At 42.9% G+C, this 19,440-nt stretch overlaps 2 protein-coding genes and 1 long non-coding RNA gene across 11 annotated transcripts in view; 1 reads left to right on the top strand and 2 right to left on the bottom strand.

The window, feature by feature from the left end:
• Nucleotides 1-1,386: 1,386 nt before the first annotated feature.
• LOC137789136 (uncharacterized) lies at nt 1,387-2,672 on the bottom strand. Its single transcript, XR_011077803.1, has 4 exons — nt 2,562-2,672; nt 1,981-2,019; nt 1,763-1,834; nt 1,387-1,533 (listed from the first exon to the last, which is right to left on the bottom strand). It is a non-coding gene; the product is annotated as an uncharacterized lncRNA (long non-coding RNA).
• Nucleotides 2,673-4,278: 1,606 nt separating this feature from the next.
• kif9 (kinesin family member 9) lies at nt 4,279-13,027 on the top strand. Of its 3 annotated transcripts, none has more exons than XM_068582096.1 (21): nt 4,279-4,518; nt 5,567-5,738; nt 5,939-6,045; nt 6,145-6,372; nt 6,560-6,643; nt 6,756-6,848; nt 6,925-7,072; nt 7,192-7,256; nt 7,335-7,412; nt 7,577-7,645; nt 7,931-8,035; nt 8,140-8,195; nt 8,307-8,415; nt 8,520-8,620; nt 8,931-9,110; nt 9,230-9,438; nt 9,903-10,037; nt 10,131-10,213; nt 10,406-10,504; nt 10,774-10,863; nt 12,832-13,027. In XM_068582096.1, exons 1-20 carry the CDS (start codon nt 4,417-4,419, stop codon nt 10,861-10,863), a joined length of 2,313 nt encoding a protein of 770 aa, XP_068438197.1. In that variant the 5' UTR covers nt 4,279-4,416; the 3' UTR covers nt 12,832-13,027. The 3 variants fall into 3 exon arrangements, with proteins under 3 accessions (XP_068438197.1, XP_068438196.1, XP_068438195.1); XM_068582095.1 differs by having other exon boundaries at nt 10,403-10,504; XM_068582094.1 differs by having other exon boundaries at nt 10,400-10,504.
• Nucleotides 10,960-19,440, bottom strand: part of scrib (scribble planar cell polarity protein) — a 59,436-nt gene continuing 50,955 nt past the window's right edge. For 3 of the 7 annotated variants that reach the window (XM_068582086.1, XM_068582088.1, XM_068582089.1), the window contains 10 exons: nt 18,602-18,761; nt 18,239-18,500; nt 18,072-18,161; nt 17,798-17,980; nt 17,161-17,316; nt 16,462-16,601; nt 16,225-16,262; nt 15,639-15,713; nt 14,206-14,260; nt 10,960-12,991 (listed from right to left, as the gene is read on the bottom strand). In XM_068582086.1, coding sequence (XP_068438187.1) covers nt 12,855-12,991; nt 14,206-14,260; nt 15,639-15,713; nt 16,225-16,262; nt 16,462-16,601; nt 17,161-17,316; nt 17,798-17,980; nt 18,072-18,161; nt 18,239-18,500; nt 18,602-18,761 — 1,296 coding nt within the window. In that variant the 3' untranslated portion in view covers nt 10,960-12,854. Of the gene's footprint in view, nt 12,992-14,205; nt 14,261-15,638; nt 15,714-16,224; nt 16,263-16,461; nt 16,602-17,160; nt 17,317-17,797; nt 17,981-18,071; nt 18,162-18,238; nt 18,501-18,601; nt 18,762-19,128; nt 19,297-19,440 lie in introns of all 7 variants that reach the window. The other 4 variants (XM_068582091.1, XM_068582092.1, XM_068582093.1 and 1 more) reach the window with 3 other exon arrangements.

The raw sequence follows: 19,440 nt of genomic DNA, 5'->3' as shown, positions 1-19,440 counted from the left end.
TCAGTGTTGCACTGGCAAAATGTATTTATGTAGTACTTTACAAAACACAAAGTGTTTCATAGGGAATATATATATCTATATATATATAAATATAAATATATAAATAAACACACACACACACACACACAAAAACAGGCATATGTACGTGTACAGGGAATAACATGCAATGTCGAAAAACATTGTTTTAAAATGCTTTTTAAAGGCCACGAGACAAAGAAAGCAACAATCAAGAGTCTTTTAATCTACATAGTTTATTTGGTCCACCAGCGTGATATAGATTCTACTTAATGAAGGCGACAATCTTGATTATTGTTTTAGTCTCAATAAATAACTCTAAATGTGTTGACGTAGACCGCTCCACAGCTTTAAAGGGAAATGGATCACGTCACATGTTGGTTTTACCTTTTAATGGTGGAAAAAATAATGTTCTGAATACTTTAAAAGTCCAAATGTTTGTTTTTTCTGCAGTGATATAATTCAGCTGTTTTTATGCTCCTCCACTGACTACTGCTCCCTCGTGATCACTTTCTTCTGCTGCCATGTTTTTTTTTTTCACCTACCTTCGGCGACCTATATGCAAGCGGCACCGAGCCTCCTGTGGACCACTGAAATAAAAATATATACAGCACATTGAAAATATACAAAAACCCAAAACCAAAGCCACAACATTGACTGTTTGCTTAACATTCGCCTTATTGTTTTTCTTTCTGGTTCTGAAAGGTCATCGACTCAAGGCAGCAAAATAAACCAACCAATAAATCCGGGAGAAGCCACCATCTTAACACTCTGCCTTACCGAGGCCGCGAGGATGAATCCCACCAAACACAGCAGTGTGACGCCTCTCATCTTGACACTACATCAGCCTCCCTTCTGTCCAAACACCTGCTTTATAGCGGCCGAGTCAGTGGGCAGAGTCCATTACACAACGTGTGCTGATTTAGGATGATATCAAAGTCCAACTGGGCATATTTGTTAGCAGATGTGAAATCGCCTACTCACACAAAAACAACTGATTGTTTTTGTGTGCGAAAGTTTATAATACAGTGAAACTATAAGAGTTCCTAGAGCACCAGATGACGTCTTTGAATTCCTTTTTTTACCCAAAGATATTCAGTTTACACTCACATGTCCATAAGAAAAGCAGGACATCTTCACATTTGAGGAGCCTAAATTTTGACAATGTTAAGCATTTTCTATTGAAGGACTAAAGTGATTATCATTGTAGGTAGAGATGCTCGTCTATTGTCATGAAAAGAGAAGAACCGAATGAACTAAAGGGATCGTTGAGGATGACGTCATTGGAATTGGACGAATCTCTTTCGACCCCAGAAGTTTACTGACTTAAAGACAGCCGAATTCAAAAAGAAAAGGACATTTTCATGTGATAGTTTTGATAAAATGTTTAATCAAAGCAGCAGCAGAACGTGTGCTCTCTCATGCTAATGGATGATTTCCTCCATCAGAACGCAGCATGTGTTTGCATCCATTGAGCTGAGCTCTGCTGCGGGTCGTCCTTCAGTTTTCAGTTTTTCCCTGGAAAAGACAAGAAAAGAATTCAGCTGAACAGCATGTGTAATTATCTGTCGCTAATCACGCACCCTTTTTGTTCAACCATGTAACCGTAGCTCATACCTCAGTGCATCGTGAGATTAGAAATGGCATTGCATGCAGAGTTAATGCTGTTTGACATGGAATGATAAATATATAAGGGTGCTATTTTTTGTATTTGGCTTTCCTTGAGTTCTGAACTGTTAAATCTTACCTGAGTGTCCTCTCCCTCAGGAAGTGGTTGTAACCCATGAGGATTCCCAATTGGCTCCCAAGTACCTTCCCACTGATGGGAGGAAATAATCAACACGTTACAGGGATGCAAGTATGATCTGAAGTTCACGCTTCTTGTATGTCGACACTTCACACATTCGTCTGTTAGACTTTATTTCTAGTTCTGATGCTTCCTCGTGAGATGAAAAGTCTCCCTACCTCAGCACTTGTGTTATCTGGATTGTGTTTCTCTGCGACCTGAAATGGAAAGGCATCGCACTTCATTAAGAGAGTACCGTAAATATTCACCCCATGACCCAACAGTACTTGTTTCCTCGTTTCCGCAAAGCTCTGCAGAAAGTCTTGAAGGCGGGATCAAGCTCTCGGATTGTGAAATAAGACAAATGTAGAAACCCTTTGGGTTAGTGCCACCTCTGTAGGTCTCACACACACACACACACACAGACACACACACACACACACACACACACACACACACACACACACACACACACACACACACACACACACACACACACACACACATACACGGTAACACAAGGTAAAAAGCACTACTCATGTCAAGAGAGAACACTGAGAAACGTGTCTTTAATCTTCTCTTATGTTATCAGATATGAAGAGACATTAGTTGAAGTTTAAATCTGTTTCCTCTCTGCAGCGGCCCTCAACTAACTTTTGAAGCTTTCATCTAAACAACTTAAACTGACCCCATCACCATTTGACACTTTTCCATATTTTTAAAAACCTCTTGAAAGAACAGACATCACACAAATACCCACCGTTGAAGAGTTTGTCATGTTAAAGGTCACATCCTCAATCATCCACGGTGTAAAACCCCCTGGTGGCCACCTCGAATGAACATTTACAGGTTTCTTACGGTGACCTAAAACCTGGAAAAGGCATGGCATATTAAAATGGTTATTTCCAGGCCTAAAAAAGTAATTGAAAACAAATTAAATCCCAAACGTTTTGGAAAAATCATAGAAATGTGTCGTATTCATATGGTCATGTTGAGTTTTAAATTCATTGGTCAAAAATGTGTTTGAAACCTGCATTTTGAATGATTCAGTTCAAGGACATGTCGTGTTTCATTAGTCTCCATGTGCCAGATTGTTTGCAGAGGACATTGACACTGGATTTCAACAAACAAAGTAACTAAACAATCGATAAAAAAGCAGCTCTAGGACACATGCCTCTCTTTCTCTATTGATTAGTGTCATTCTTTAAAAAACTATACAAAATGAATTATATATGGAAGCAAGGGAATACATTAGAATTTTCTAACCAAATACCCAAATAGTGAAATTGAATTCACTTAAATTATGTTAGAATTATTTTACAGTGAAAACAATCTGTCAAAGTATCAATTTGAACATTAAGTTTGGTATATATTTAAATTGTAACATTCACTATGTAGGAGAAATTGAATTAAATAGGTATTAATTTGGTGATAACCATCTAATATGGGGCATCGTAAATCACGTTTAAGCTATTGCAAAAAAAAAAGAAGAAAAAACTACAAAGCATTGGCAGTTAATATTTCAATCAAAGCTGTTTCATTTTTTATATTATCTCCAATCCTACAACGACAGTTCTTGTTGATGAATAAGTTAAAGTTAGCGTTTTGTTAAAATATCTCTTGAGATCAGATCATCTGAAATCCCTTGACTCACCAGAGTGGATGCTGTGAGAAATAATCCCAAGAAACAGAGCAGTGTGAGACCTCTCATCTTGAATATATCAGCATCCTATCTGTGCATACACCTGCTTTATAGTCTGTCAGTAGGTGGAGTTTGTTAGTGCTCTTCCACTTCTTGTATGTTTAGTGATTCAGCCTAATTACAAAGTCCACGTTTTCTTTTTTTGACCTTTTTTGTTTTTTAAAGAAATGTCCTCTAAGTACTGTTGGACAAATCCTCATTCATAAACCTTAATGTCAGTCAAACCTTTCCTCCCCAGACTTTGTGGCAGACTAGATAGTCATTGTGGAGACTGGTAGGTAACACAAAAAAATGCTCCTCTCACTTCAGGAAACTAAAGTACTTGTAAATATCAAAAGGTAGACGTTTAACAAGGCCATGCAGCGATCATTTCTGCAGGAAAAGGTGAATAGTGCTGTTCATTTCTCACACAGCTTTCAGCATGACTAAACCAAACACTTTGTTGATTTATGCTAATTCCACTGAAATCAAAATTACAAATCTTCATCCAAGGATTTACCTGTTTGGCTAGTAAGGACATTGACTTTGGATTTCAAATATACATAATAAGTTAACCCGTTACATAATTAAAAGTGAGTGAAAAAGATTTATCAAATGAGAATTAAATCAGTCATAAGTCAACAAAAACTACAGTACTTTGTAATTTAAGTTATAACCTCTTCCATATCTTTTGAGACCCCCTATTGTCAATTGTATATTTTAATTTGACAACGCGCGCCGCCGCAGCCACTTTCCCACGCTGCGTGCGCGCTCCCGATTGTTACCATGACGCTGAATGGCAACCACAGACGGCGGCCACGTTAAGATGGTAAAGACTTAACACGACTACCCTCTTCCTCGCAGTTTGTGTGGCTTTAGTTAACACAACTAGAGCGTGACGCGGGTTGTGTAGTGTTTCTGGAGACAAGCTGGCATGAAGGCTCACAGCAGCGAGGTCGAAGTGTTTGTCCGGATCCGACCGACGGCCGACTTCTCCCGAGGTCGTCAAGTCGTCGAGTGTCTTCCGGACGGACAGGTGAGACGTTAAGACACAAGGTCTGAAAATATGCAAATAAAAAACATCAATAAAAATATTTATAGAAATAAAAAATACATAAATAAATACAACTAATTATTAATACAAATAATTATTAAAATAAATAAAATCGCCAGTCGAAAATAAGTCTGGGTAGCTTTTAACTTCCAAGTTTATCTTAATAATGGGCATTGTTTTGTTTTTAAGGTTTCAGGTTCAAAATGTTAATCTGTATTTTATGGAGAAAAAAAAACTAATCTAACCATATTAACTTTGAACCCTTTATTTTTCATGAAAAACAATTTAAAGTTGCATGACAGTAGAGACACAGGTGCAATTAATTAGATGATTGAATACAGCTGTGTAGTTGCAGGGCCCTGAAGACATGACTGATTGCTAACTTGGGCAATTAAATGGGCTTACTACATCTGTTGCTTTATTGAGTAGTCAGAAAATACATCTATATTTTTTATCTCAGCTTTTTATGTTGCCATATCTTTTCTATTTTGGGCTGATGTCGTTTTCAGCATCTCAGATTTTAACATTTGCTGGTTCTTTTTGTCTTCTTTGAAAGAACATTAAATGTCTTTGGGTACTGGGTTTACCTCGTTTAAAGGAATGCCGTCTAACATATCAACACTGCTATTAATCCTCCATTCATGAAGACTATGATTTTCATTTGTTTACAGCACTTCATGTTGGGTTTTCCTTTAATTTATCACCTAATGTATCAATATATCAATGTATGGGTCAACAGTCATTGCATTATCTCACTGTTTAATGTCCAAGATGTTTTAATCTCCAACTTATTTATCAAAATGTGTCACATCTATATCCTTAATGGATAACTTCAATCTAGTATTGACATTTTTGCCAGATACTACTATATGCTACATTACTATATATCATAAATGAAGGTGGAATAGCTGGTTCGTCTAACTGAATACAAATTGTCTCACGTTTGAGGTGCAATCTTTAAGTCATGGAAGCTCTCACAGCACAGTGGGACACCATGTGGCAATATTTTTGTGTTTTTTTCCCCCCTCAGACGCTTAACATCCATTCCAGGAAAGACTCCAGGAGGCCCTGGGACACCAGGAAGAGTCAGTCGAGCTATTGGTCCTTCCAGCTGGAAGGCGTCCTGCAGAACATATCCCAGGAGGACTTGTATGGCCGAGTGTGCCGACGGGTGGTACTGGGAGCACTGGATGGCTATAATGGTAGATCCTTTAGAAATATAAAACTAAGTGTGCAGTCGAGTATTAAAACCACATTTCAGCATTTTCACGTTCATACAGGGCTGCAGGTTTGTGGTTTTTCTTGAAAAGGCCCTTTTCCAAGATGATATTGGTAAAAGTGTCTTTGCTAATTTGGGAGTTTTTTGCCATTCTATAAGTGTCTTCTGTTGTGTGTTTTTCAGGTACTGTGATGTGTTTTGGGCAGACGGGTGCAGGAAAGACCTACACCATGACAGGATCCACAGAATCATACGAGCAGCGTGGCGTCATCCCTCGAGCCCTTCAGGAGGTCGCTCGCATCATGTGAAAAAATGTTTATCTGACGGCTCCATTTAAGTAAAGTAAAGTTTTTTTATATTTCAAATAAAATCTCTGATATGACATTCAGGTGTTTCGGGAGGTGGAGAAAAGGACTGAGAACTCCTTCTCTGTGTACCTGTCCTACCTGGAGATCTACAACGAGACCCTGGTGGACCTGCTGTCATCGCGAGGCTCACCGTGCCCGTCTCCTCGGGGGATGGTGGTGATGGAGGAGCCGGGAGGAGGCGTGTTCATCAGAGGTCTGTCTTATCATCCTGTCCACAGTGAGGAGGAGGCTCTCAACCTGCTGTTTGAGGTGCGGTCTGATGTTCACAGCTATAAAACCCTGCTGTATTTGAAGAGTGAATTTACCTAAAAACTTTATTGTGCCATTTAATGGTTTATTGCCCAGTTTCTATTATGAAATAGAGGTTGTTCACATGATTTTATAGATGAATGAAATGGAAATGTAACTATCATAAAGCTGCTGTTTCTTTACTCAGGGGGAGTTGAATCACATTATTGGATCGCATGCCTTAAACAGGAACTCCTCCAGGTCCCACTGCATCTTCACTGTGCATATAGAGGTATTACCTTTTAGAGGTTACTGCTATGTTTGTTGTATTTTTACTGTGGTGTTGCTGCTCAAACATGCATACATTTTTTAAAGTTGGAGAAAAATGTCTTTCTTCACCGCAGTCTCACTCACGCAGTTCTCTGTCAGCCAAGTACGTCGCCTCCAAGCTGAATCTGGTAGATTTGGCCGGGTCCGAGAGGGTGGGAAAGACTGGGGTGAGTTTGAGAAATATCCGGTCAAAGTGAAACATAAGACATTTTTTTCTTCATTTCACCTTTTCTGTTCTTTCAGTCAGAGGGTCAAATGTTGAAGGAAGCGATGTATATCAACAAGTCGCTGTCGTTCCTGGAGCAGGCCATCCTGGCCCTGGCAGACCGGCGCAGAGACCATGTTCCCTTCAGACAGTCTAAGCTCACTCATGCCCTCAAAGACTCGCTGGGTGAGGCTGCCACGGCTTTGGGGTTTAAACAACTCCAATAGCTTACATTTGGAAATGTAAGTGTTCCTTTCCTCTGTTGTAAAACTTGTATAACATGCTGCAGTTGTCCATTTCTGTAGGAGGGAACTGCAACACTGTGCTTGTGGCCAACATCTATGGGGAGGCTGCACAGATGGAAGAATCAGTAAGCAGTGGAGTGTGTTATAAATCAAAAAGCAGTTTGTTTCTTTCTGCTCTGGATCATAATCAATATTCTTTGCAGCTCTCAACTTTGCGTTTTGCCAGCAGAATGAAGTGCATCCAGACAAACCCTGCTGTTAATGAACACAACGATCCAGCAGTGAGTCCTCACACTTTTTTCACACACCACACGTACTAGAACACAACACAAAAACTACTCCGGGAGAGTAAACATGTGTTACCTTTATTTACAGTCTGCATTGTATTCTGTTCTCTGAAAGTCTTCAAAAAACCGAGTGATTCATGAAATGTTCTGTTGTTTAGACTCAGATCAAGAAACTTAAGAAGGATGTACAAAGGCTGAAAGAGGAACTGTCCATCTACAACACAGTGGTGAGTAGAGCTAGCAGGAAAGTGTTATACATATATTGCATTATACTATGTAATGTGTAGTATATTGTCATGGTTTACTGTCAAAACTTTGATCTGAACTAACTTACACTTTGTCATATTTTCTATTATTCAGTAGTAAATTACTTGAAATACGATAATTTGACCTGTGTTCAAGTATGTAACTCACATGACTGTTTCAGTACCAGGCAGTGCTTTCTATTTAAAAAAAAAAAAAAACTACTGGTTTTTATTGAAGATAAAGCTCCTTCATTCACCGTCCACCAGGCAAAGCGATCGGGCATCACGTACGACTCGTTGTCTGAAGCCCAGCTTGCTGAGATCCACCACCAGGTTCAGGGCTACCTCGAGGGCAGCCTAGACGAAATCACTGTGAGGAAATAACACACCGCTGTCATACGTACAATTGGCTTAAAATTGGCCTTTTAAAAAAAAAAAAAAGGTGTTAAATTTCTGTACATGACGTCTAATTACAGATTGTAAGCATCAGGCAGGTCCAAGCGGCATTCGCTCAGTTCAAGTGCACTGTGCAGTGAGTAGCATTTTCCTCCTCATAATCCAGTGTTTTGTTTGGAAATACAATTAGAACAAGCTCTATTTGTAAATGGTAAACAATGAATTATGTTTCTGTGTGTGTGAGTAGGAAACGGGGGCAGGCGGCAAAGGCTCAGCTTAGCCAGACCGACAACTTGGTGGAGAAAAACCCACGTCCAAACAAAACTGCCATCAAAGTCGGTCTCCATCCTCTCGGGGTAAATTTTAGTTGTACTTCTATTTGTCTGTAATGACGGCCTGTTGAGTGAACAATTCATTGAGCTTGAGCTTTGTTTAGATGTTGCTTCATAAACTCTTTTAGGAGTTGCACAGCAGAGGCAGCATCGAGCCGTCCCCTCAATCACCGAAGCACACCCACCGCCGGAGTTCAATCAAATCCAACAAGTCTAAGGACAAGCTGAGGTTGGTGAACAGTGAATATCCTATTAGCTACAAGCTACAGCCGTTCAGCTAACTCACAGAATGGCAATGTTGTGCTATTTCTTTACAAATGTGGTTTAAACTTTGAGCACGATCAACAAAAAGTAAGACCAATTAATGATAATTATAGCTGGCAAAATATTTTCCCATGTTTCTGTACATTAATGAGGCTACACATTAATATTACAGATTAAAATGACCAGATGAAAGAACAGATGAAAGCCAATATAGGTCCAGTTATTAAAGGCACTGCTTTAGTTTTCCTGATGACACTCTCTTTGCGATCGTCCAGCCAAAGCAAGACAGCGGTAGAGCCGAGTCCAGTTTCAAGGAAGCATTTGGAGAGCGTCTCCAAATCCAAGCTGAATTTTCTCCAGACGCCAGAGCAGGAAGAGGAGTCGCATGAACCGGATACAGAGAGCCAGGACGCACCGGAGTCCCAACCGCCTGGCGAGGAACCTTTACATCACGAGTATGTGTACAATATGAATATAGACTTATCTTTTAAATTCTGGGCTCTGTAAATGTATTGTGCACGCCGTCGCGTTAGATAGAGCCTTGACCCTGAAAAGCTTTCCGTCTCCTTCGCAGCTCTCCTCCATCCAAAGCTGAAGCCTTTGAGGATTTTAAAGCGGGACCCGGCAGCAAGAGCAACTGCATCCTGAAGGAGAACAAGGGCGTGCTGCTGGAGCGCCGCGGTCTTCTTCGACAGCTCAGCGAGGAGATCAACGCTGTCAAGGGAGAGATCGACTGCACCGCGGCCGCGATACGGCGGCAGGAAGAGATGGGAGAAGGCCAAGGTACTCGTGTTCATGCCATCATGAGGATATTCATGAAGTGGTAGATGCTTTGCTGTTCTTAATGGAACCGTGTCTTTCCTAATACAAAGAAGAGGAATACCACAATACATTTTTCTGACATTATACGATGACTTTGAATCACTTTTAAATAGCATGCTATATATACTATGACTTTTAACCATAATTATTTAGTATTCTGACCTTTTTTGTGACCTAGGTCCTACTATACAGTATACTGACTTTGTCCTAAAAAGGTTTTTATGTCAAGGAATACTTTGACTTTCTTGATAGACTATACTTGTACTTTTTCAATGGCGTATCAGAGGGTGCAAGACTTCTGCATGTTCCCTGTAGAATCAAAAATAAACTTTCAATTACATATTTAGAATTCAAATGCAGGACAGGTTTTTCTGCATAATATGTGATTAAAGAGGTGAATCATTTTTTTTAAAATGATCATAAAGGTCAATATTTGGTGACGGAGCTGAGGGAGCTAAAGGACCATTACCGTCAGAGATATAAGGTGCTGCGTGACGTGAAGTCGGAGATCAACTACTGTCAACAACTTGTGGATCAGTGCCGCGTACGCCTGCTCTCTGGTCAGTTCTCCAGATTCATTATATCTTCTTCTCCCCTGACACGACTCAGAGCTTTCATGGAATCAGTTGTGCCTTTTTTTTCTTATGTCCCAGAATTTGAGAACTGGTATAAGAAGTCTTTCCTGGTACCCGAGGATGAGTTGGACATAACTATGGAGAAGACCCTTGAACAACAAGTGAGTCCGCCACACTTTTAGAAAATACTGCTTCTGTATAGTTTTCTTTAAAGCATCACACAAATAGACGTAAAAGTCTTATTTATAATCCCACCCGCGTGCAGGCAATACGGAGGAACTCATTTTAGTCCATGTTGTACAAAGATGTGAATGAACTTTGACAACCTGCTTCCTTGCTGCTCTCAGCAGAAGGACAGTCAGCAGTCTTCAGAGAAGGTTCTCGAAGAAGACAAGCTTCTTCCGGACAACTCCAAGTCCTTCTACAACGCCCGCTACAGAATCCTGAAAAAGGTGGGTCCTCTTTATTCCATTTAGCATCTAATGGACGACTTCTGCTTATTCCATCAAAGAACATGGAGTGAATGGTGGTAAAGGTGTCCTTGACTCAAGAATAGAGATCTGCACTTAAAATATATTTATCAGATGTGCTCGGAAGTTTTTTGGCATGAAAAAATGACTCAATCGCTTATGCTCCTGCCAGGAACATAGTAGGGATGGAGCAACAATCCTTAATTTGCACACAAAATAGCTAAACCTTTTAGATTTTTCTGTCTCTGCAGAGGAATACTCGGGCGCTGTCCTTTACTCCAGGAGTGCAGAGGAAGTCGTCCGGACAGAGAAGACTTCCTCAAATTCTCCCCGTTAGCTAAGTGAGTTCTGTGTGCACATGAATGTTCTTCCTACATTTAATCAGTTTATTGTAGTTTGTGGAATATAATCGAGCACAAATGACACTACCCAGTGAATCAGCTTCTTAAATGAAAAGTAAATTTTATTATTCCTGAACCACAAAATAGACTTCTTTGGTTGTACAAATTCACTAGTTACAGTCTTGTATGAGCTCTACCCCTTAACCCTAGGACCTTTGACCCCTTTCCCTCAGACCTATTTGCAAGTAAATTCCCCCAAAAGAGAACTCAAGACGAAAGAATAAACACTTGAAACACTGCATGAATAATGTAGTGAAACCCATCTGGAAAAAAAAAGATTTGCCTACTACTGTAAGTTTAAAAAAAGGAGATATCAGCCATTGCAAATGTAATCAAACAAACTGAATTTCAGTCAGTGAGAACAACATGGAAAGCTATCATTAGAAGACCCAACATTAAATTAACACAAATGTACTATCCTGTGATTCTGCGAAAATACCCATTGAATACATAAACTGACAGTATGTTAAGCAATGAGAATGAGAACAATGTCTTGAGAGGGGTTTCTAATTGGTTCTGCCTCTCCCAGCTCTCCCATTAACAAACCAATATACACGCAGAGAGCATCCCGACACTAAGCCCGTCCAAACCCAGATGCGTCAGCAGTCCAGACTCTCGCTTGGTCTCGGTCAAGACCGGCTCAGTTTCAAACCCAAAGTTTGCTTTCCTTTCAGTATTTGTACATTATTCACACAATAATAAATGATTTTTTCAGTGGCGTCAGATTTTAAATTAACCATAGACAGAAAAATAAAACATCTGCTACCTTCACATCCCTCTGGATCACCTCCAGATAAGTCAACAATAAAATTGAATGATTCACATTAAGTAAAAAATAAAAAAAAACCTTAAAAAGGGCAGGGTGAGTACCGTTAATCAAAAGATATTAGTAATAAATGTGTTTTCAAACTTTGATAGTGTGATCCGTTTCTGTATAACTGCTGCTGCCTCCAGCGGAGTCGTATTCTCTACAAGGGGAATATAACTCAGGCAGTTTGACCCATTTCAGTGATGTGCAACAGCTCTACTTTGTCTAAGCAATCTAACTGTAGATATGCTTCTCTTTAAAAACGTTTGAGTTATATATTTATATATATAGATTAAATGATGTAAACTGATACGATATATGCATTAGTTGAAAGCTTTATCGAAGTAAACCATAGAGCTATCTTTAACATTAGTTTAAAGGTAAATTTGGATTAGCATCAGTCATGCTGTGTGCCCGAAAGGACGGCAGGGGTTAAAATAGAAGGCCTTCCATTTGAATAAAACGCTAAAAACAATAAATTACTGAAGATATAGGCAGTGCAAAAAACGATATGTACTATGGTTTGTTTTTTTAAAAGCTCTCCACACATTTTGTGAGTGTGAAGGTAGCAGGATGTTTCCTCAATTAATATTTACACTCCTGTTCGCCCAAGTCTCAAGAAACCCCTGACATCTATTCACTGAAAGCCTAAAAATATCATTCAAGAAGTTAGTATACCTATGACCCATTTCTTTTCTCTTCCAGTATCTTTTTTTTCTTTTTTCTTTTACAGCAAAATTATTGGAGGTGTGAAAAATAAACTTAAACCTTGAGTCACCTCCTTTTAAAATAGATCAGCTTCTACAACAACAACAAAAAAGAGATCTTTAAGAGGTCTTTAAGTAGCAATCCTAACTAACCACACTAGCTCTTTCTTGCCACACCGTTCTCACCCACACACTGTTTAGGCAAGACTGGCACGCAGGATATAAGCGAGTGTGTGGTGACTATCGGCGTCATAGTCTCTGCAGTGGTTATATATGGGAGAGTAAATCTCGCTCTACTGACACCGTGTAGTGTTTAGTGACTCTGCACCTCATGGGAGATGCACCAGTGTTCCACAATTAATCTAAATGTGTATGTTCGCACTTTGTCTTCAGCGTTTTCCTCTCGGCGTGAGGTGTTACGTCGGCACGGCGGTCTCCAGGCTGCGGCGGCCCTGCCTCAGTTTGCGCTTGTTGCTGTACAGGGCCATCTCCTCTAGAGCCGAGGTGGCGGGCAGTGGGCTGGGCACCTCGACCTCGGGGCTTGCAGCAGGCACTAAACGACAATAAAAAAACAACACGTTGGAGTCAAGCGGCTGCTGTTTATCTGTTACATCGCAGTCACTCCACTAGGGCAGCTGTGGAGGAAGAGAGCTGAAGGCAAACTGGACGGATCCCTTAAACCTGCGAGAGAAGCCCCACATTCACAGCAGCAGCTGGAAACCAGCACAAGATGTGAGCAGAAAAGTGGAGTACTCAGTGACTGCATGTTTTAAACCTAAACTCAGTCGATGCCATGAAAGCAGTGGTTCTCAAACTGTGGGGCGGAGATATTTTTTGTAGAATCGTTTAATAATCCCACAGTTGAGAAATTATTCTCTGCATGAACGTTATTATCTTATATTTGGTGCAAAACAGGTTAATTTCAGCCACATTAGGCAATTTGTTTGCCAAATACGAGTTATTTTTTTCACACAGAACTTTATTTGCATTGTTCTAACATAGTGATCGCACAAGTTTTTGGCTGGTAAAGCAATCCGGTTTACTTGAACGTGATGTCAATTTTCTTTATTCTATTTGAAAAAGCCCAGCTGGAGGACTCACAAAAAAGTTATTTCAATAAAAATTCAGCATTTGGACCATTTTGATGAGGTGGGACGTGACAGAAAAAGTTTGAGAACCACCGCATTAACGTGACTGGTGTGCAGGAAGAAGGGAGATCGTTACATGTCGCAACGCAGCTCAGTTTAAAATAGTTCAAGTTGCTGCAATTATTAACAATTTTCCAGGAACCTGTTTTCTTGTTTGCACGTCAACATACCGACTCACACATGAAACACAATCACCAGTTTCAGTTCACAAACTCATGCACAGTCGGGATCACGGTTAGTGTGACATCACTACTTCAGGACAGCACACATTTCTCAACATTAGTTGCCGCTTCATACGTGATGGACAGGTGAAGCACACCCAGGTAGCCACGCCCATCTTAACACCTGAACCCACAGTTATGCCACACAACTAAGCAGGTTAGAGAATAAATGCACAAACCAACACCCTCATTACATGTTTTATGACTACTCGGGCGTATACAATCACACGTAGACCCAAAAAACACATGCACACAGGATCCTACCAATAGGAGCTGCTTATCCCAGGTAGTCGCCTGAATCAAAGGGGGTAGAAAACGTTTGAGGTAATGAATGCATCACTTATTGTCCCTTTCACAAAGTCTTCAGTCCACTGCGACTGCATAGCTCCAGTTCTCACCTGGGTTGCTGGAGCCGTCGTCGATGAACTGCAGGTCATCGACTGCTTCGGGGGTCTGGAAAGGAAGAGCAGCCAGTGAGTAAACTGAGCGGTGTTTGCATCGTAACCTCCGTCCCAGGGGGAAGCCGTCACCATGTCGGCAGTGAGTGTGCCAGCCGCTCACTGCCGGTTTAGCAGACAGAGCTGAAGCTCCCAATCTGTCACAGACACAGAAGCCAGAGCACCTGGACCGGACTACTCCCCGGGAGAGATTAGCATGTTAAAGAAAAAGGACGTTGAATTAGGTCGTCAGTTCCGGGGTTTGTAGTGTGTCCACATCCACAGAGAGGCAGCCAACAGAGCAACAGTGCGGCACCAACAAGAGTCACATTGGAAAACTAAGCAGCATGTTAAGTTGTCTTTGTGTTGATGCTCTGATAAACCAACTGTCATCACGTTTTCCTCTTAAGTTTCTTCTACTTTGGAACTCGGTCAAGGGACCAAATACGACCTGCAAGCTGAGGATCATGTGATTGTAGGTTTCACAATGTTGTTTTATTAATTGCAATTGACACATTTTAGCAAGAATTGACTAAAGAAAATTGAATTTGTCCTCTATCGGATGTCAGACCATGTGACCCACACCGTGCAGATCTCAGTGGTCTCCTGTTCTACATAACTCATGTTTATAGAAATCAACACATAGCCGTTAAACACTACTTTTGTCAGTCCATATGCAGGAAACATTATGCAAACACATACAGCAATATCACTTGAATGACGTCCACCAAAGAGAGAACACGCACAAACAGAAGTCACTGCGCAACAACTAAACTACAAAAGATCCCACACTCAGAGCGCAGACCGACACCAGATACTTGACCCCAAAAGCGATAAATGAAAGATCACTTCTCTCTCCCGCACCGCTCCAAGAGTCCCATGCTTCCCCTTCCATCTCTTCGTCCACACAGAGAAGAGGACACAAACCCCCCTCTATGTGATAGAAGATGTGACTCCTCTGTCTGCTATGCGACCCATGCGTGGAACAAGACAGCTGATGGAAGTGAATGTGAGAGTGGATGAGATGCAGAGTTTGTGACCATTTCCCCTCCCACCCGGAACCAAGTCTGATTAGTGGGTTAGGGTGTGAGGGGTCACTGCTGGAGATGCTCTGACGCTTGTGAGTGGGAGACCAGGAAGGGAGGAGCGAGACCCAGGGCTGATTTGGTGTCATTTACGTCGCGTGAGTCTCTCTCTTCTTTGTGAAAGGGAGAGTTAGTGAGTCGATCGCTACAGTGCAGCGCAGGATAGGTACTCCAATCATGGAGCCAACACCTAGACCTCAGTCACACTGATGCCTCTCGATTACCAGAGAAACGAGAAGGGAGAGGCAGCGGGGAAAGCCAGAGGGGGCGAGGGGAGAGGAGGCCGAGAGCTCAGCATGCAGCCAATACCTGGATGTCGTATACGGGTTTGGAAGAAGGAATGGCAGCAAACTGTCGGTAGTCAAACTTCTTTGACGACAGGGACTAGAAGGATAGCAAAAGGGAATGAGCAGAGAGGTTGAGGGAGAGGGAGAAGGAGAAAACAATGACAGGAGGAAGGTGGGATGAAATACAAACGGGAGGGTTGAGAAGGTAGAGGAGAAGGAATAGGAGACAGGGATGAGGAAATAGAAAAGGGAGAGGTAGGAGGCAGAGAGGCTAATGGGTGATTCAAACAGCCAGCTGTTGATGATGGGAGAGCGGTGTGCGTTTCCAGCTCTGATTGGCAGCTTAGAGTGACAATAAGCAAGATGGTGGATTAATGCCAATGTGCTTTGAAACAAATACTTTTTCTTCCTTCTCCAGCTTGTAAACCAACAAGCTTAATTTGTCGCCTTTCTCAAATGAAGTTTCAAGTGTAATTGATGATTCAAGCTCTCCAACTCCATTCAAAGGATACAGAAAACAGCGCAGACTGACGCACACAAAGGCCAGTCACAAAACCTGTCAAAATCGAAATGGAAATTAAGGAAGAGGGAAAAGGTTCGGCACTTACCAGCCGTCCTGGAGAGGTCACTCCTCGAGGACTAAGCTCTGTCAGAGGAAAGCGGGAGAAAGAGAAGGGGAGAAACATGCAATCTTTAGATTTTTTGTATAAAAACACAGTTATTATAAAGTACAAGATGTTTGGTACCCTGTTGAAATAAGCTTATGAAGACAAAAGGTATGACTTAAAAAAGACGCTTGTCATCCGAACAGGCCTCCGTGGCGTTTAGAGGCCGCAGCTTCTTACCTTCCAGAGGCGTGGGAGAGGGCGTGGGGGCGGGCGACGGAGACTCCGTCAGCTGGTCCAGCGTGCCGCGCTTCTTTCCGTCACGAGACTTGGCGATGACCATCTGTGCTTTCAGTGCATCTTGCTCGAGAGACTTCATTCTGGAAGGGGAACAGCCGCCATCAGATAAATGACAGTAGAAAACAGGGAAAGAAAATAGAGAGACATTGGCTGATAAGAGGCACACACACACACACACACACGGTGTAGAGTCGATCACTACTAATGTCGGGTGCTCCTTGTCCTGGTCTGCTGTCACAAACAAGTGGTTTAATTTAGAAGGAAGGCATTCCAGGAAAAGGACCGCCTACTGCTCGTAGTAGGTTTACCCTCGACTTTACAAATAGCTTGCAAACTCACTGCAGGATGTGTGTTAGTACAAATAATAGTATGAAAATCAAGAGAACGGCAAGGCGCAAATGAAAAGAGTGCTGCAGAGAGGAAGAGACCAGAAGTAGAGAGAGGGGGAACAAAGACGTGCAGAAGCAAGACAGCACGAGAAAGGCAGGAAGCGCGGTCACAGTGTTGCTGCGAGCGCTTGCTCGGACCTTTCCAAACTCGGCCTCGAGCAAAATACCCCCCCCTCAACGCCAAAGCACCCCAGCACACCCCCACGATGCAGTGCGTCTGGCCCTGGTGGCTGAGGCCCGAGGAGCAGACCTGAGCTGGGAGGCTGCTGCAGAGGAGGAGGTAGAGGAAGAGGTGGGGGCCTCGGGGGACTCGGCCGTGCCCTGAGACGCCCTCACTCTGGCCTGGTAGAGCCTCTTAGCCAGGTCCTGCTCATACTGCCTAACATCCTCCTCGAGGCCACTGGGCCTGGGCCCCGCGAGGCCAGGGAGAGGGAGACGCACAGGAGGAGGAGGAGGAGGAAAAAGGACGAGAGGTGCACCGGGATGGAGGAAGAGTATGAGGAGGAGAGAAAGGCATACGGACAGAAAAGAGAAGAAAACCAAAGAATGGAAGGTAAAACACACATTTGAAGAGCCACGAATCATACAAATATTTACAAGACATGCAAAAAGTAGGAGGAGGTAGACTAACAACACACAGAAGGAACTGACTTATGTTCACTAATCAACGTACCAGGTGCGTGAGCTCGGCGCTTGGTATTTAGATTTAACCTTCGACCAACATTAAGTCCAATAATGAAACGGTTCATTAAATATCTTTTTATCCCCATCTTTCTTACTTTTGCTCTGATATCTTTCATCATAGCAGTAAAGGTTTATTTCACATGAATGTGTTATTTCCAAACTCCGTGTTACCTGCTCAGTCAGAGCGTTACTGTTGTATTTACCGTGCTGCCCTCCACATGGCTCTCTTCTCAGCCTCCAGAGCTCGTTTCTCGGCGGGGGACATGTCCTTGTCGGGGGCCACGGACAGCTCGGGGCTCTGCATACGGAGTCTCTCTTGGTGTCTGCGCTCTGCTTTGGCCGTGCGGATGGGAGCCGCCGAGTCTCCGTGGTACGCTGGGATCAGACTGACGAGACACAGGCGAGTAGCGGCGATGACTCGGTTGATGAAAATAACAGCAAGGAGACATTGAAAGATGTTGTGCATAATGTAATTACCCGGTCATGGAGTTGGGCCTCTGCTCCGGCCTGAAGCTGTCGTCCAGGGAATTCCTCTGAGACTCTCCCTTCCCGTCGACAGAGGAAGGCCTACGTACAAAAAAGAATATTAGCTGGAATAATAAAATAAAAATGGTGTAACGCTTTGATGTTTTTCAACTTCTTACCCCGAGCTGCCACAGTAGCTCGGTGGCGTGACGTTGTAGCTCGGCGGCGTGGCATTGTAGCTCGGCGGCGTGGCGTTGTAGCTCGGCGGCGTGGCGCAGTGCTGCGACGGGGAGGTTACTGGCTCCACGTTGTACTCCACTCCGTCCAGCAACACTTTGCCAGTTGCCTTCATCTGTGCCACCTGCTTAGCCATGTCCTCTTCCTCATCCTCCTCATCCTCATCCAGCAGGTACTCCCGCGCCCGCTGCTCAAACTTCCTCTCTGAGGCGAGATGAACACACACACAGGGTTGTAAACTTCAATGGCAGAGAGGGAGGTGATGGACAATGGGGACGCTGAAGGAGAAACAAAAAGAGACAAACCTTCTTCCTCCCTCATTTTCTTGAGGTCATCTTCTCCAACAAGAGACACACGAGGTTTGGGTTTCTCGGGCGTCTGCTGCTTCACGTCAATCTCAAAGTACTTCTGTCTGTCCCTGAAGGAGCGCTGCTCTGGGCTGTACTTACCACCGGGAGAAGGACTCTGTAGGGTTACAAGAATACTACATTATTAAAATTATATTACCTGAAGCACCTGCAATATTTACCAAAGAGCAGCAGCACAACAGCTCAATTAAATGAACTATGAAAGAAGGTAAATTGCTATTTGCGTTGTTGCAGAGCCATTTCCAGAGGAGCAGAGGATTTCACAAGAGATGCAAGAGGAGAAAAGTATCACAGACCAAGAAGAAGGCAACAAATTATCCATTTAAAAAACAGAACCCAGCACCAGCAGCTGATTTAATTGACTGGGAGTCTCCCAGTGTCACCAGAGACACCACCACCGATCAAGCCAAGCACACCCAGACAGAGAACCTGGCTGTTGGAGACGTGGCGGAGGCGGTGGGTACCTGCAGGTCCCAGGAAGGCCTGGAGAGGCGAGGCACTGCTGCCAGGCTCATGTACTCCTGGCGCTCAGGTGAGAGGGGGGACCGGGGGGAGACACTGCGGTTCAGACCCTTACCAGGTCCCGTCTGACCCTCTATGTCATCATCAAACACCTCGTTGTTCAACTCAGGCTGAAAAGGCCACACAGGTCGTCACCAAACTGTCAGACCGAGGTGACGCCGTACGTCACGAGTTATCTTAGAACACATCCAGACACGACGATTTGATCTCGCGGCTGCATACTGAGTTTAAGGAAGAGAAAGTCCTCATGCGTG

Source organism: Clinocottus analis, unplaced genomic scaffold (assembly GCF_023055335.1).
Source record: "Clinocottus analis isolate CAN_PGR_092001 unplaced genomic scaffold, fCliAna1.0.p SCAF_18, whole genome shotgun sequence".
In the NCBI taxonomy this organism is placed as follows: domain Eukaryota; kingdom Metazoa; phylum Chordata; class Actinopteri; order Perciformes; family Cottidae; genus Clinocottus; species Clinocottus analis.
The sequence above is the reverse complement of the archived record's forward strand: the minus strand, read 5'-3'. Positions and strand labels throughout refer to the sequence as shown.